The sequence below is a fragment of the Hypoxylon fragiforme genome, assembly GCF_022984875.1.
Source record: "Hypoxylon fragiforme strain CBS 206.31 chromosome Unknown GGS25scaffold_8, whole genome shotgun sequence".
Lineage (NCBI taxonomy): Eukaryota > Fungi > Ascomycota > Sordariomycetes > Xylariales > Hypoxylaceae > Hypoxylon > Hypoxylon fragiforme.
Genome location: NW_026054763.1, coordinates 1726778 through 1743757, shown reverse-complemented (window position 1 = coordinate 1743757; position 16980 = coordinate 1726778). Strand labels below are relative to the sequence as shown.

Genomic DNA, 16980 nt, shown 5'->3' with positions numbered 1-16980 from the left:
TGGATTATATGTCTACTCGCCTAACCTACTGACCTACCTTACATAGGTTGGTTGGTTGGTATATATGATGTGCCTAGGTATATAATGCTTGCTCATTCTTAAGCATTTCCTCGTGGTTGCTTGGTAACTTTCGACTTCCGTATAGGCTATAGAGAGGGAGAGCTTTCATCCCCAAAGGATTGGTTTTGGTCGCGTTGGGGTTGAGAAGAATCGATGGACGATCCTTCATTTTGCTAATTATCGGCATAAATGTTTATTCCATGATGTGGGTAATATTGTACATGGATTGATTTGTCCAATGGTTCCTACATAGGTATATATTGCATCAACTGCCCGGCGGAGTTCTTTATTCATATCCCAATGATATGGATTCTTTGTTGAAACCACCGTATTACCGCACACTCCAGGTTTTACACGTGCTTCCCCATTAGATTGATCATACAGTTCCGATTATGCATTGCTCGTTTCTTCCTTCCCATCACCGCCGAGTCCGTACTGCCGAGTCCAGTTTTCCGAGTCCAACGACGGATGCCCAGAATAGCTCATCTCTAGAAATTAAGCATCCCGTGTTTTTATATGGCAGCGGGGGCGGGAGCCTCGGTGCCGGTCGCTCGCTGGCCCGGCGTCGGTGGGAGGAACATGGGGAGGTAGGTAACGGCGAGAGCCATCACTGTGTGAAGTCGTTAGATTGGGGGCTCTCTCTGTAGGGACGTATTTGATACGTAATAGTGGGATGTATAATGTATATCACTTACAGGACATGCCGACGGTGAAGTAGCCCGGGGTGCTGGAGCTGCTCTTGCTAGTCTCCTCGCTCTCCCCGAGCCAGTTCTGGATGCTGAGCACGACGGAGGCCCACCCGATATATCGGTTGCGGGTGAAGATGGCGGCCATGGGTAAAGTGGAAGATAAGGTGGATGAGATCTCGGCGCCATCGCCTTTCGGGGCGGGCTCTTGGTACGGGACGACTGTAAGGTTTTTTGTTGGTTAGTTAAGGTAAGCTGTGTAATTGCCTGGGACGTATGCGACGCGATGCGATGCGATGGAATGGGGATGTGATGCGCGGGAAGGGATGCTTACCCAAGTCTGGCCGTCGCATATCTCTTTTTGTTGCCATGATTATCTTCTTTGGATGGTTTTATTTTACTTGGTCGATTATAATGGCAATGCTGTATCGAAGTTCTTCGTTTATCAACAATCTACAGATTTACGAATAAGAGAGTAGAGAACAGAACAGAGATGCCATGTCGTTGAGATCCGCCCTGCAGGACCCTAGACAGGGGGGTGCTTCCCCGAAGCTTAACCCTTTTTGGTTCCACTAGCCTGGCTTTGGGGGCTGCTAGCAGTGCTAGGTTCAAGCCTTGATCATTAGGTAACTAACTATTATTATGTTAAACTGTTAAACATAGAACCTACTGCTTCTCCACTCCCAAACTGTTTCGTCATGTCTTGTTTCTACACTTCGCGAGTGTTACATGTCCTACTTGTGTCACCCATTTTGCATCCTTTGACGATATACCAGCAAATATGAGAGGTGGACGTATGGGAAACCGCGGAGTAGTCCCGTGATAGATAGGTTCTAGGTATTCGCTCATCGGCACTTATGAGTTGCTTCCATTGACGTTAGTATACCTGGTACTTTGTATTATCTATATTATGTAAGTACGTTGATCATGTCAAGAATTCCCTATCAGTTCTCAGTATCGCCTTACGATGACACCTCTTCATATATTGGCCAAGGCCCGGGTTTACGGGTTCCAATATATGCACCTGTGTACAGACACTACATATTCTACTTGCCCAAGTAGCACCCGGGAGGATGGAGGAAAAATGCGTAACCTAACCTAGAAGAATCTCGATCGTCTTTCATGAGTCAGGTAGAGAGGTAGGTATAACCGCATACATAGCAAGTAGGTAGTATGAGACAACTGGAAAGAGATAAGCGTCCCCGAAGATCTCGCTGTTGTGATATCCATGGATAAGTAGGTTTCGGTGTGATGAATCCATTAATGCCCATTTCCCTCCAACTATTGAGCATATTACTCCTTTGGAAGGATTTGACTGCTACAGTCATTCACTTTCACGCAGTAACGTCATGCTATACTAACTTTATATGAAATTTACCAGCCGGTTCTGAATTCCCGGTCCCCTTATTGGAATGGACGGCCTCCAACTTAGGGTGGCCAGTCATAGCCGATGATCATTGGACAGAACTCCGGTTCCCCTTGCAGAGTGCTATCAAACAAGCTCGGTAATAAGACACTAAACACATCCAAACATACATAAAACAACTCGAACAACTGGCTCATCTCGCTGAATTTCACACTTATAGCAACTTCTTAATAAGGAAGGAGTATACATGGCACCCTGATTGGACCTGCATATGCTTCTAATTATTAGCAAACAGCTATTAGGTAGGTAGTAACTCGGTTATATCAACACCGTCGTCGTTACCAGCTCGATTACCTACCCCAAGATGTTACGCGGACGGAAATCTATTCTGCATCGAATAATACGATATGTACCTCCCTAAGCCGGTAGACTTGGGATACACGACATTTGCTCACGGCCGAGTGGGCATCTAGCAGCATCGCATCTACTCCTGTTGCGGCAATTAGTTGCGGGGTCATGTCTGGCAGCCTCCAATTTGTCAGAGATATACGATACAGAAGAGAGACATACATACAGTATGTGTAAACCTCCCTACGTACACATTCATACGTATATGGATGTTGGATGCGGGTTATTAATGACCTGCGTCTGTATAGCAGGGTGAGGGCGAGCTGATAGGACCGTCAGCCTTAGACATGACAAAAAGAGAGCTAGCTATATCAGCAAATTACCAATATGTCTGCCAAGCCCAATAGGCTGTCCGAGACGGCGTTGGAATTGCCTTCGATGACAAGAAAGCATCCGTCCTTTCGTAAAATCATAAATCCTACTTACCTAAAAAGGTTTCGTTTGCCCTGTTCTGTCTCGTGATTTTCCCCCGTTTACCAAGGCCAGTAGGTACATACAGTATGTACGTATGCCTGTAGGTTACATGCCATGTTTTTGTAGGTTAATTATTGTAGGTACCTGCTTTTTGAGTTCGGGCATCATCATCCTCCTCCTCCTTCTCCTCCTCTTTCGCTTCATCGTCATCAATAACAACGCAGCAACAAACACAACCTGCTTCTGCTGTGGTGGTAGAACGTGCCACCGTCTTATGATACGATGTGATCGCCATTGATTACACATTACACATTCCATCAACTTCTTGGTTTGGGAATTACTGGGCCTCTTTGAGTCTTACCTAATCTCTATAATAAGTAACAACTATATAACTAACCTTACTGCAATTACATATACCAACATACTAAATTCAGGTACCTAACTATGTAGATTAGGGGGTATGCAATAATGTATTAATAAATTCTAATTTACCAAGGGAGAGGATCGTAACATCCGAGCCGGCCAACCCGGCGTATGGCCAGCACCGTAGGGTAGATAAGGTTTACCTGAAGGGCCTCGGGTTTTCCCTTTCTAATACTCCCTCTTGGCAACATTACCTTGGTTTCTTTAACTCCGTTTCTCTGTCGTATCTTACATATGTACAACGTTCGTACTCAGAGAGACGCCTGAAGGTAGGGCACCGAGACCAGGGAGAGATTGGCTCTGTTCGTATAAGTTATGAAATTACGGCATCTAAAACACATAACTACATACCTACGTACCTAACAAATAAAAGGCTCAGCTGCTGAGATCCCGAGTCAGACGCCGCTGGGTCCTGGAAGGAAGCCGAGAAGGAGCTGGATGATACTATTTGATACATGTATGTGTGATGTAGGTACCATTACTACATTTTGACGTGTAACTAGTTAACCTGATTTCCACGATAGCCGCGATGCTGCGTAGGTAGGTTCATTTTACATACAGTACCTCCTGAGCCAAGCCTTAGGTACAATACCTAGGATGGCACTTACCTATGTAACTTACAGTAGGTAGGTACAGTATTAACCAGTAGAGTACTGCATATTTTATGTATTGAATTGTCCTCGTGGGAGGCTTAGCTTGTCTAGTGACTAAGTTGATGATGAATGAATGTGTGTTATGTCTAGCACTGTTTAGTGTCTCCGGAGATGTACTACTTACTGTATCCAGCAAGTCCGGCTTTTGCTTTTCCAGCATGACAGTCTCTGCAGTCACTGCAGTCACTGATAAGTGCATGTGGCGTTTTTTTACCTTTACTGTGGAGGTATGTGCGCAAAAAAGTATATTTGTAAATGTATCATTCAATGTTGATGATTGATGTTCAATGTTGTATGTTGTACTTTATAGCGTTAGAAAGCGGGAAAATGGTACAACTCAAATGGATACTAGATGACGGTATGTTGGGTTGGCTGCTAGGGACCTAGGTAGGTAGGGCCGTAGGCATCTACGGTGGAAGCGATGCGATGGTGTCAGTTCGCATATTTTCCCGCGGTTCCGATCCCACCCTTTAGGCCCAGATGTCCTACTTGGAAGCCCTAGTTAACTACCTCCAGCGCTACCTACATGCCTGTAGAAAATGTAGGGAGCTGGAGCTAGTACGTGCTAGGTAGTATCCACTATCCCCACTATGCCTACATTGCTTGTATTGCACCTACAATGTACGCAGATCAGGCCAAACCAGTAACTGCCCAGATGCAGGCCAACCCGCCTGCCGCCCATACAGGCCAGATGCGGTCAATGAGACACTGGATCATCAACTTTTTCATCAGCTACTGGGTTGACTAGCCAGCTAGCCTACCTGCCTGTACGCATATATCGCATACTGGATACTACTGGATACATATGTACCCACTTACCAGGTATTGTACATACGGTTATATCCACATATCCATGTATGTACTTATGTACAGTACAGAAATAACATTGAGAACATTGAATAATAGGCAATACATCAATACTTCCAAGTCTGAGGCAGTCTCAATGTTATGGATCTTACTACTTTCAACGCTGAATACCGCAACCCCGACTACCTTTTTGCCGCTACCAGCGTATCGCCGCCGAGGCGGAAGGAATAAGAGGTAATAGAAATAATATCTTTGACATATTCAGTATCATATATTTACTCATCTTTCACATTTCACCGCATACTACAACATATTCACACACATCACATACATCAATCATATCTCCTCATCCGCACAATTCCATGCGAACTCCAAAATCTACTACTTATATCTACCTACACCAATAACCTCATTCAATTTGCCTTGTCCGCTTTCCTCTAGCTCGTCTTTGCCTGGTCTTGCTCTGCTGTGCTCTGCTCTACTTCGCCTCTAACTAAACTATACATAGCCCACCCCTAGTAGTCGTATATCGGCATCCGAGCCTTGTTTTATCGCATCCCTGGACTCGACTTTCGGATGCCTCTTATCCCCATAATACCCTAGTCTATCCAAATACAATAATCATTCCCGACCACGATAAAGACATGGCGCATCAACATATTCCTCGCCCGCGATGACCTCTCGGCCCCCTATGGCCGTCCCTCCGCGACAGCCTCAGAGAACTCTAAGCGGCTCGGGGCTGTCGCAGTCCCCTACCCATCAGCGAAATCTCTCGCAACAGTTTCTACCCCAATCCCCTATACGAAAAACGGAGGCTTTCAACGACCAGTCTACCGACGTTGGCGATGTTGCACAGGGGCGCTTTAACACATTACCTCGGAGAGGAGGATCGAGGCTCAAACTCGAACTGGCCAACGATGGTATCGAACATCCTGGCTTCAGCGAATCCCCCCAAAACCTCGATGCCCTCTCCTCTAACAAGGCGTTCACCCCGTCGCGGATCATGTCCATGAATGACGCCTCTGATGCTGGTGATACCACTCCCCATACCTCACGATGCCACACCACCGATGATGACACGATTCCTCTACCTATGCCCCCTCGCCGCGCCCGATTCGTCGTGCCTACGAAGCGGCCAGAACCCCTCACTACAAACACAAACCCGCCTCCCAAGAAAGACACTCGTCCTAAACCGTTTGTCCTCGAGACACCGTCGATCGCCCCTCGGTACTCGGCTATGGTCAAACCAGAGCCCACTGGTAAACCCACAAATAAGGGTATCACACCTCATGCGTGTACTGACTCAGGCTTAGGATATGCCGACTTCTATCCCTGGAATGGAGGACATCCAGAAGATGGGTTCTCTGATAGTATAATTAGACATGGATTCTTTGACAAGGCGCCGGCACAGTCCACGCAAGAGCCTGCATCGGCAAAAGCTCCATTGTTCCCCGCACTGAAACATAAGAGCGGCCTTCATACGCTATCTACCATATTTACGGGTATACTGAATCAAAGGAGACATAGCGGCCAAATCACCTCGGCCTCTACCTTCAAACCCCCGCCCCGAGTCACCTTGACTGACACGAAGAGAGAGATCTGGCTTAAGGACCTTGCGAACCCTGCCATCTCCCTCAGACGCCTCAGCCGAACCATACCCCATGGAATTCGTGGCAAGGTCTTACTTGACCAGTGTCTAAATAAAAATGTACCTACGGACCGTGCAGTCTGGCTCGCGAAATGCGTCGGCGCAAACGAGATCCGGGCCTTCAAGAGAAAGGGAGTCAATGGCACGTTCGTCATGGGCGGCGAATCTAAATGGATTAAAGATTGGACCTTGTTTGTCGAACAGTTTGTCGAGACTGTCTCTAACGCATTTAGCGAGAAGGACTGGAAAACTAAAGTGACCTATGCGTAAGTGACGATTCTACTTCCCAAGACCTTGACCTTCACTCTTGCTAACTAACGATTCGTAGCATTCGCCTTGCTACCCATCTCTACGCCGAACATCTTTTAGACCGCGATCATTATATGGACTGGCTAGTCGCTGGCCTGGAAAACAGCAACCAAGCCAAACTCCCTATGTGGCTTTTAATTCTACAAATATACTGGAAAGACATTCTCAGGTTAAGAAGACATGGGCGGCGACTAGTCAGCGCCATCCTTGCTCACCATTCTTCTGTATGCTCCTCTAATCATGCCTCGTTTGACGCAGGTAGCTAACCCAAGGAAACAGATATACTACCATCCTGATCGCGATTTACTACTACCCCTTGCCACACGCTTACAATCTCTTGTAGAATCTCTTCTCCTAACCAGCCCAGAAAACCTGATTAATCCCGGGACTTGGTTTCGATATCGCGATTCCCTAGCCGAAATACCTGGGCCGAGTAATAGCGAAACGAGATTAAATGCGTTCAAGTCGATAGACTCACGTAACGACTATTTAACGAGTTCCAATGCTAAGTCGCAGCCTGCTCTCCGAAGCATAGTAGTACAGCTGCTTGATAGCATGCACCGAACCCCCCTCGACGACACCATCCCAAAAAAACTATGGAAAGCTAGCGGGAACAAATTCTCCATCGTGAGAACTGTACTTGAATGGTGTACTTCGTTATATCGACCTGGCATCGCGAAGGTGTATATCGCGGCTACGCTCCTACGTTCGCCCTCGGCTGCCGATGTTAACATCACTCAAGCCATCCTAGATTTCCTCGACGCCGATCCGCTTAGAGAACTTGCTCGCAAGCAACTTGTATATCATCTCGTGTCCGAACTCACTCGAACCGACCATTTCTCTGTTCCCCAGTATATCCAATGGCTCATAGCTAGGGGCGCTGTTTTAGATCCTGTCGACACGGCTCCCGATGGACCGTGTGTCACGAGACTTCTTGTTGAGCTTCCCGTTCACTCGCTCAACGAGTCAATGGGTAACTTACGAGCAACCTTACTAAGAAGGGCATCTTTTGCGGTTGATGACGAGGCAAGGGACATGTCAATGGCAATAAGCTGTGTCAAGACTACGCTTTCGATTCCACTAGGCTCTGATGACCCTTTATTGTATAGGAAACCTATGAGCCTCAAAAAGCTATCGAAGCGGATCGAACTGAGCAGCCGCTGCTTGAAGACGACTGTTTCCTCATGGCTCAGCAATGAGTTTATTGGGCAGCTTGCCCAAAATTTGCAGCCACGTAATGGGGGCGTTGAGCTCCCCAAACCTAAGTTCGAGACGGTTCGGACTCTCCTCGAAGCAAGCCAGGACTATACCATGCTCGAGAATGTCATAAGAGTCATGACGCGATACTCCAATGCCGAACTCCTAGCGTGCTACGCCGATACTATTAATCTCCATCTACCTGTATTCGCTGCAATTGGGGCAGCCAAGTCGCTTTTCCAAACGCTCTACGAACGGCTAAAAGCTCTCTTAGAAGAGCAAGGTGTTGGAGCGCGTCCACTGCTCGCCTCTCTTGCTAATTTGGCTCCGCGTTTGACCGGTTTGGAGGACGTGGCCACGCAATTACAAAACGACTTGACTCGATTAGACCGCAGCAGTGCGGCGGATGCCTCATCGCCGTTATCTGATAACATGGCTACGCAGCTTCAAGACGCCGAGACAGAATTGAGCGAGCAGATTGAGAAGCTTGCCAGTTACACAAGCGCCGATAGACCGACAATGGAACGTTTGTTCTATGCGATCATTAAAAAATTGCAGGTTTATTGGGGTAAAGCTGATGAGCGACAACGCCTCTGCTGTATCCTTCTCACGAGACTACGCGTATTTGATATCCACCATTTTGGCGAACTTATGAGAAGCTGGGTTCAACATATTCGCAAGCTGACGAACCGACCCCCTATTGGCCAGCTTTTCCCACCCCTCGTCAGCTCAGGTTGTCTGTCCCTCGCCATTCTGTTTGCGACTGCTCCAAGGAGTCAGCTTCAAGCTACCCAATTCCAGCCGAGCCCTGTTGGCTCTGCTTCTACCTACATGCAAGAAATTTTGCAGATGTTGATGATGCCGTATAGTCCGAGTACAGTAATGACCTCCGAGGACTGCTACCGCTTTCACATAGTCCAAGATCGTGCTCGACGCGAACATGCCAAAGAGATCATGCCCCTAATCCGCGGGGCTCTGGCAGAGTACTCCGCCTCTCGTAATCAGCAAGCGTCTATCGCTCAACCACTCGATGATGAGCAGACCGAAGCCCAACTACTCGAACTTTTACGAGGCTTAGTTTTGGTCGACCCTAATGCGGCGAGCCAGACGCTCTCATTGAAAGCTCCTGATCCGAAGTTAGCCGCACTAATCGAGACTTGGACTACGAAGTTGCTGGTACCTCACGGTGGGGGTGGACAAAAGTCTTTTGAGCAGGTTCTGGAATTAGCGAACGAGTTCACGTTGCCGTTTTGCCAAGTCAAATTATCTCTCAACTTGGCCACCGATGATTCGAACGGTCCAGAGGGCTCGGAGAAGCTTCAGTCACAGTTTGAACTGTTATCCAAAGCAATTGATAATGCCATTGACGCAAATAACATCATGTGGACGGGCATGCTTCCCTCGCTGAGTCCTGATATCACACAGCACATGAGAAACCGAGCAGAGTCGCGTTTTCTTGATATTATTCCTTCTGCAAAGAACCCTCCCGAAGACGCTTCTTTCGATAAGGATATACACATGGCAGAGAATTTATTAACCGTCATTGATTCCATATTCCGCGGAGGAGCAGGCCCAAAGGTCACTCCGCTTTCGAGCGCTCTGGTAGACAAGATCGGCGATTTGTGGGATATCCTGGCCTCTAGGCATGGTGCATACGCTTCATTAAGGAGCGCCGTACTTTCACACTGGCTCCCTTTGCTCTTCTCCTATCTAACCCTCTTCACTTCCCCCCCCGCGAGTGCCATAGACATGTCGAAGCTTCCTGGCGGCGAAATTCGTGCCCGGGCTTTGATAGTTCTCGCTGGCCTGGTTCAGGAACTCGACAATCATCCATCTTCCAGCCTCGGACAACAAGCCTTTGATATTGCACTCGCCCTTGCTGATAGCCTATCTGACGAGGCGCGCCAATTATGCGTGCGTGCGGTAAAGGATGCCACAGCCGATCCTCGAATCAGGTACTTGTTCAGCTTTGCGCCAAACCCAGCAGAGGATTTCATGTTGGCACACCGTGAGAGACCTCCACCAGGGCTTCACGAAAGGAGAGCGATGGCGATGGGTATGGGAATGAGCATGATTCCCGAAAAGTTGACACCTTTTGTATTCAGAAGGTGGGAGATCCTCAACGAACCCACTCCGAACGTCGGCGAAAACGACACAAGCCTAAGCTTAACATTATTCGACTCGAGGAAGATGAAGTAGCCTATGTACCTTATCTGGAGTTCGTACGCTCCCCTGCTCTAAAATACCGCCTGGCTTATGCCGATATGCGATAGAAATCATAGACACTTAGTGAGCCATCGAAGCGCTCAGCGAGCAAGCTTTTACGTAATGGGCATTTGGCCGCCCCCCTTTTTTTTATCTACACGGTCGCACATAAGTTCCGCTATTCAAGCGAATGGGTCCCTTGCTAAGGATCCCGTTACAAGTCATTTTCATTTTAGGAGCTTTTTTCTCGGCATCATAACTCATATCCAGGGGTCGCTCTAACGGCATTCACGAAATCATCACGCATTTTCTACTGCGTTGGGGGGGTGTTTTTGCTCTTGGTATTTATCATTGGCATCCATGGATGCGTGCTTGTTTTGAGTGTGTGTTTGATACCTGGGGTAGGATTCAATGCATCAAGGCGCTTCCTTTCCCCTTTTTCTCCATTTTCTAGACTCATCAATCTCTTTGCTTTGTTGTATCCTGGGACATGGAGGCCGGTACTTTGGTACCACGGTACGGTACGGTTCGGGGTTTATGTTGGTTGTTCGGTCGGGGAGCCTTGTGTTCAGTACTAGCTGTCAGCTGATCGTGGAGACGGTTAGCGAGGCTGCTATGGTGTATAGATGGTGAGGGGGTAGGAATGATAGGCATGATGATAGAGTTAGAAAGGTGAAAGGGTGTAGTGAATGGAGACGGGGAGAACAGTGAGAGTAGTAGGCAGAAGAAATATGAGAAATTCAAACCTCGACAAAGATTACATTTGCGTATTGTCCAGTGGTGTTTATCAGTATCCATATACTAAGTACACATGGATATACGACCTCCCTAGTAGTAGCTGGAGGCATTGGTGTTTGTGAGGGTCACTCTCAATAAGGAGTCGATGACGAATTGGTAGTAAATGACGACAACTTTCCGACCTACCTATATACCTTTGTTGTTTTGCTGCTTTTCACTCTTTCTTTCTCAATATGACTCCATCCTTCTCGTTTTCTCACTTTCACTGTCATCCTCCCATTCATACCAATATTGTGACTATATACTCTTCTTTTGAGTCAGGGGAAGCTATTCATAAGGGATACCTACAAGTTCACTACAAGTAGGTGAAATTCCATCACATCCAACATTAGGCAGCACCAACACCTTCTGCTACCTACCTACCTCCTGCTTACCTTTCCATATCATGTCAAGCATAGGCACCTGGAGAAGCTATCTAGGTAAACACAAGGCCAGAGTCATGAGGGATGTACCTAGAGCTTCAGCACTTGATGTCCATTTTCGACCTTCTCGCGATAGTCTACCTAAGGTAAGTGAGTTTCGAGATGTGGGGTGTTTTGTTATGGAATGATTTACATGATTCCGGTTCACCTTTGCTCACCTTGCATCCTTCATTCTCCCTTCACCCTTCACCTTCTTGCCTTTCGTCATTTCCTTCTTCATTGCATCTATTACTTCAGCTTTGAGTCACTAAACTTCTAGGTTCCTAGTTGTCTTGGTCAGACCATCATCAGGTCATCAGTCCATCGTTCTTACCAACATCTCTTCACCCACCTACCTAGACACATGGACCTGCCTGCCCTCCTTCGACTGTTTACACTTTTTGATGTTGACTATTGAGAGTTTGTTTACCTACCAACAAACCTTGTCTCTTGTTTAGTGAACTCTCTTTCCACATCTCCATCCTTCTCTCCAATCTCTCCTTCACCCCCCTCACCTACACTTGGCATCCTACACCTGCATTCCTACGCAGGTGCCTTCACAGTGCCTATATACCCCAATACCAAATGGGCTATCAACTTATAGGTATAAGAATATCCCATGATAAATAAAGCACCTACGCACACTTCTATCCCCTCGGCTCTGGCAAGAGCACCATCACTTCTCTTTGAGCTGTCTTCACAATAGTCATTACTACAATCATTCCCATCATAACCATAACTTGCCATGACTCACCACAAGAACTTGAACGCGGCTCGTCTTCATGATGGCACCATCGCCTTCGTGCTCAGAGCCGTTGCTGGTGATGAACAGCGCCTCGCCGCAGTGGAACTGCCTAAGCGCGATGGACGATATGGGTTCTCGCTAGTTAATCCAAGAAACTCGCTTGCTCGTCTACTAGCAGATCGATTCCAACGCTGCGAGCCTGGTCTGCGTCTCCACAGACGCAAGGTTAGTGATCCTATATACTTGACTCTATTTTATGCCAATGAGAGGCTCTTGGTTCTTCATCTTGACTGTTTTACCCCAAGCGGAACCTAAAAGGGCCTCAATATATAGATCATCGCTAACGCTGCATAGGCCTATGGGAATACGACTGGTATGGGGTGTCTTTGGCAATCGGATGTCACGGATGAGATAAAGGGCTTCGGAATCAAGACCTAGGTGTCGATCGAGAGGTTCTTCATCGTTTTCTGACAGTTTGAGTCCAACAAATGGTAGAGGTGCTTGAGGCAAGAGGACTATGGTGACAAGGCCATAGCCATGGAGGTGATGTGGTGCTTGCAAGTCCTAACCCAAACTGGAATACCTGGTTAGATGGAAGGGTTACTCACAAGCGCACGACCAATAGTGCCTTAGAAAACTTCCGAGTCAAAATGCGTCCACGCTGGTGGACGAGTACGACGAGCGTCACCCGCTGTCACTCGACGAACTGCGATTGAAGTCAGTGTTGAATCACGATGACAAGGCAGAGGAAACGTCACCAACAATACCAGTACCAGGACCAGTCGAGGAACCGGAATGGAAATTGGTAGCATCTTGGCATACCTTGTTCAAAGGTGGAAGTCATGAAAAGGGACGCATGCCGAGAACCTGGCAGACATGATGACGATGACAACCCATTGCAGAACTAGGTTTGCGTCAAGATACCACTCACGACACCGCCGGGTGGAGTGAAGAGAAACCACAGCAAGAAGATGCGGTTTCGCTACAAGTCGAGCTCTTTCCCACTCCGCGGCCTGTCCCTGATTAAATGGCGAGTAGACGCTCCAAGACTTCCAGACAATTGGAAGTACTCATGCTACTCGATGTTCAGCTGGGGATAGGCCAGGTATGTCGACTCATTGTGTCCTGGATAGACGGTAGATCCCTCACATCTGGTAGCTCTGCTCCATTTGACGTCGGCATCGGCGTAGCTCATACCCCTCAGCATGCTGCCACACACAGGGGTTGGGTATACTACCTCTCAGTGATGGAATTGTCTCCTGTTTTCTGCTATCGTGAACCCCTCAAGGTAACGGAGATTAGTGAGAAAAGAGCAACAGCCCCTAATCATTCTTGGGGGCGTCTGGGTCCTCTCAGACTGGTCTGCTCACTCTCTTGTCAGACCCGAGTATTGAGTCATACTTCAAATTCGACTTGAAACATGGATATTGGGCCATCGAGTTCCACCCAGATGACCGACATTTGTTCACGTTCTCTATGGCAGGCGTTCCGCAACTACAGCCCACAAGAATGCCTCAGTGATCGCAGATATCAAGCTACAGAGCTCGAGACGACACGCCTCCCTTGGACGTGTCGGAATCTTCGAGCCCACATACAATCCTGTGAACTGACCGTCGTGGTCCTAAATGCCCACCGCACGACACGCGAAGTCGTCATCAACCGAACATACCTTCGGTCGGTGGACCTGGCCAAACTGAACACCCGATCTTATGCTGGCTTCTACATATCTAGACCATGCAGACCTGCAGGGAACAGCCGAACGTAACAACAATGTCCTGTGCTAAGCATCATCAATGTCGATTTCAATGTTGGTGAGACTGTATATATATATATACTCAGCAAGCCAATTCCACGACAACCGCCAACATGGCAGAAGGCCTATTACACTTCCCTCCAATCCCAGTCCTTGTGGATGAACACGGATGGTCTCATGGATTTCGTACCCTATATCTACACCCAGGCAAAGTCTTCTCTTCTGAATCGATTCGATTTGACATTTCCCTCTGTCCTTGCTTCGAAGGCGCGGCCTGGTGTTTCCGTAGCCTGCCTAACCTGTATCAACCTCGATTTCAAAGACGTCAGATTCCTGTGGAATAGGTAGAAATTGCTATTCGCTTCTTTGGTTCAACATCCCCGAAGAAGTGGGATCTCATACTTACCCCCTTACAACATAATATCAACAATTCCAAACACTCAGTCCTCGGCCGTTCCCCCAACGAAGTGATATACGGATTCAAACCCAAGACTCTTTTATCAGCTCTAGAAGTACCACTGAACGACACCGACATAGACATCCTGAGAGAAACATACCAGAAAGAAGCAAGAGAGGCGATAGACTTCGCCGCAGCGGAAGCCAAAGCCAGATATGACATGAAACACCACCCAATTTCTTTCAAAATTGGCGAGATGGTCTATCTGCGCTTACACAAGGGGTAAAACCTACCCTGTAAGCCACCGCGTAAGTGGTCCCAGAGGGTGGGACCTTTGACCATTCTGAAGAAGGTCGACCCTCTGACATACCAAGTCAACATACCTTCACATTGGAAGATACACAATGTCATCTCCGTGGCACACTTATATCAAGTACCGCAGGGAGCCTACCCGTACAACAGACGGCAACCCCAACCGGGGAAAATCTTAGTGGAAGGGGATAGTGATAGCCATGGAGGTGTTTGCGGTGCTTGCGAGCGGCCAAGCAAGGTCGATAGGTACATCCAATGCGAGGCATGGCCTATATCACTCGAAATACGCTTGGGCCGGAACCCCCCCGTTCAATGCGTCTTCGGGCCTGCGGAAGGATGCTTATGCCCACGACTCCAAGATTTTGTTGCCGTCCCTCGCGTGGGCACAGGTACATTCCCTCAGACAAGAAGAGACGACACATTCCAGCTTTTGCGTCTCCCGCCGAGTGTGGCCACGGCACCACAGAAACAAGCACGATGGGAAGCATCATTTCGGGCCACGCCGCATGGCCCACGACTTGGACGATTTTAGTATCCAGCACCTGGCGAAGAAGCTACGCCTATATGGTACATCTAGCATGGTGCATTAGCCCAATTCCGGGGGGAGGGTTAAATACTAATAACGCTTCCGTACACCCCACCTAGCTGGTTGACCATAGATGACCATTTCAATGGCGGGAGTTGGTCGTGCTGCTGCTGTAGCCGACGTGGGGCTTCTAAATTCTATGGTACTGCGAAGGACTGAAAAGTATTATACGCGACGGGGGAACTCGGCATAACGTTGGAAAACCACATATAGACCTCTGTCTATAAAATGGAGCCAGAGAAGATCTAGGTCGACTGCCCTTTCATACACTAAGGCTGGTGTAAGTCTACAGAGATATACCAATGATGGGGAAAGAAGTCTATTTCACCGAAGACGAAAAAACAGTAACGCATATGTGTACCTCTAACGACAGATGGGATGCCCTGCTTCGCTTCAGGATACCGCAGCCAAGTCATATTGCGATGACTTGACTTGGTAATTGCCTCAAAACAACCTCCACCAACAGTATTTGAAAGACATACGCGAAGTGTGCTGACGATACTCCGACAATCGTTTCAACATCAACATTGGACCGTGTCAAAATCATACGTACGCCGGCTTTCCCAGCGCAATTGTTCTCGACCGGATGGTCAACTCCTTCGGAATGACCACCAACAGATGAGGGACTGGGCGCGGTTTCTTTCTAAAGAAAAGCTACCTATACTCATGTCACTTCGCCGTGTGTGAAATGCCATAAAAGAAATGCCTCGAAGAAAAGGAGATGACAACCGCCCTCGACCAAGTAGGCGACTTTCAATCATGGAACGTTCCGAAATAGAACCCCAACCTATACCAACAATTGAATAGCCTAACTTTACTCAGATTCAGAGAGGCTCCGAGACAGGAGCCCAACCCATACCGACAGTTGAAATGCCTATCTCCACTTCGATCCAGCTCAGCTCCAAAGCTCATCTTTAGGCCTTGGGCTCTCAGCTCTTCCAATACCGAAAGCAGGAAGCCACGTACGTCTGACACGCCGTATCGTTCGTCCCTCTCCTTTCCTTACTCAGCTACATAACGTCGGACCTTTATCTGAACCGAACAGGACTCGGATCTTCTGTTCAAGCCGATCAACAACTTGGTTAGCGCATCTTGTAACGCCGGGTGCCAACGTACCACCAAACCGCCCCCCCAATCCACCGCCTATAGCTCCCCGCGGTGATAAGAACAAGCAAAAGGGCACCAATGGCAGATGGAAAGCAAGTCGACAATTTCATTCACGACCTTGAGATGAGTCGCCAGAAGGGTACCTAAGCGGGAGGAGGGAACGATATCCACATCACTCCCGCCTAAGCCGGCACAAGCCAATCAAGGGAGTTATGCGAATGCCATTTCGAACAAGCTGGTGTCACAATTGGCCTTGAAAAGAAGACATTTGAAGGACCTCGTGACTTGTCCCCCCTCGGCACACTTGCAGATCTTGAGGGTAGCTGGGGGTCTGTTCCTAGTTATAATAGGAGGCGCATAATATTTAGTTGTGCCAATGCATACATAACTATAAGCTACCTACCTACCTTACCCAGCATAACTGAATTATTATGAACAATTACAAACAACCAGTTGCGCCCGTGAAAACATAGCCAAAAAGACAAGAGACCAAAAAAAAGAAAAAAGGTAAAAGGAATGGGCTTCGCCGGGGATCGAACCCGGGACCTCTCGCATATTATGCTATAGGGTGTTACCCTAAGCGAGAATCATACCGCTAGACCACGAAGCCAGTTGTTGTACTGGGGCTAACCGTTATTCGGTTGCCGTAGTCCGTGCTTTCCATTCCTGGAAGGCGTACCCGAGGTGGAAATTCGCCACGAAATT

General features: G+C 48.0%; 4 protein-coding genes and 1 non-coding gene across 5 annotated transcripts; 3 read left to right on the top strand and 2 right to left on the bottom strand.

The window, feature by feature from the left end:
• Positions 1 to 349: 349 nt before the first annotated feature.
• On the bottom strand, positions 350 to 1117 carry GGS25DRAFT_534130 (uncharacterized protein; the record flags this gene model as incomplete). Its single annotated transcript, XM_049265732.1, has 3 exons — positions 350 to 670; positions 756 to 968; positions 1081 to 1117. The coding sequence occupies 3 exons, from the start codon at positions 1115 to 1117 to the stop codon at positions 573 to 575; spliced, it is 348 nt and encodes a 115-aa protein (XP_049113936.1). The 3' UTR covers positions 350 to 572.
• Positions 1118 to 5273: 4156 nt separating this feature from the next.
• On the top strand, positions 5274 to 10403 carry GGS25DRAFT_417823 (uncharacterized protein). Its single transcript, XM_049258537.1, has 3 exons — positions 5274 to 6731; positions 6794 to 6998; positions 7054 to 10403. The coding sequence occupies exons 1-3, from the start codon at positions 5491 to 5493 to the stop codon at positions 10168 to 10170; spliced, it is 4563 nt and encodes a 1520-aa protein (XP_049113935.1). The 5' UTR covers positions 5274 to 5490; the 3' UTR covers positions 10171 to 10403.
• A 1717-nt stretch (positions 10404 to 12120) lies between these two features.
• GGS25DRAFT_524663 (uncharacterized protein) lies at positions 12121 to 13147 on the top strand (the record flags this gene model as incomplete). The annotated part of the gene is made up of 3 exons (XM_049264649.1): positions 12121 to 12345; positions 12746 to 12953; positions 13023 to 13147. The coding sequence occupies 3 exons, from the start codon at positions 12121 to 12123 to the stop codon at positions 13145 to 13147; spliced, it is 558 nt and encodes a 185-aa protein (XP_049113934.1).
• A 393-nt stretch (positions 13148 to 13540) lies between these two features.
• On the top strand, positions 13541 to 15478 carry GGS25DRAFT_534128 (uncharacterized protein; the record flags this gene model as incomplete). The annotated part of the gene is made up of 6 exons (XM_049265731.1): positions 13541 to 13881; positions 13960 to 14197; positions 14260 to 14529; positions 14593 to 14703; positions 14762 to 15163; positions 15242 to 15478. 6 exons carry the CDS (start codon positions 13541 to 13543, stop codon positions 15359 to 15361), a joined length of 1482 nt encoding a protein of 493 aa, XP_049113933.1. The 3' UTR covers positions 15362 to 15478.
• A 1315-nt stretch (positions 15479 to 16793) lies between these two features.
• On the bottom strand, positions 16794 to 16885 carry GGS25DRAFT_t87. Its single transcript has one exon. It is a non-coding gene; the product is annotated as a tRNA-Pro (tRNA).
• Positions 16886 to 16980: the final 95 nt, after the last annotated feature.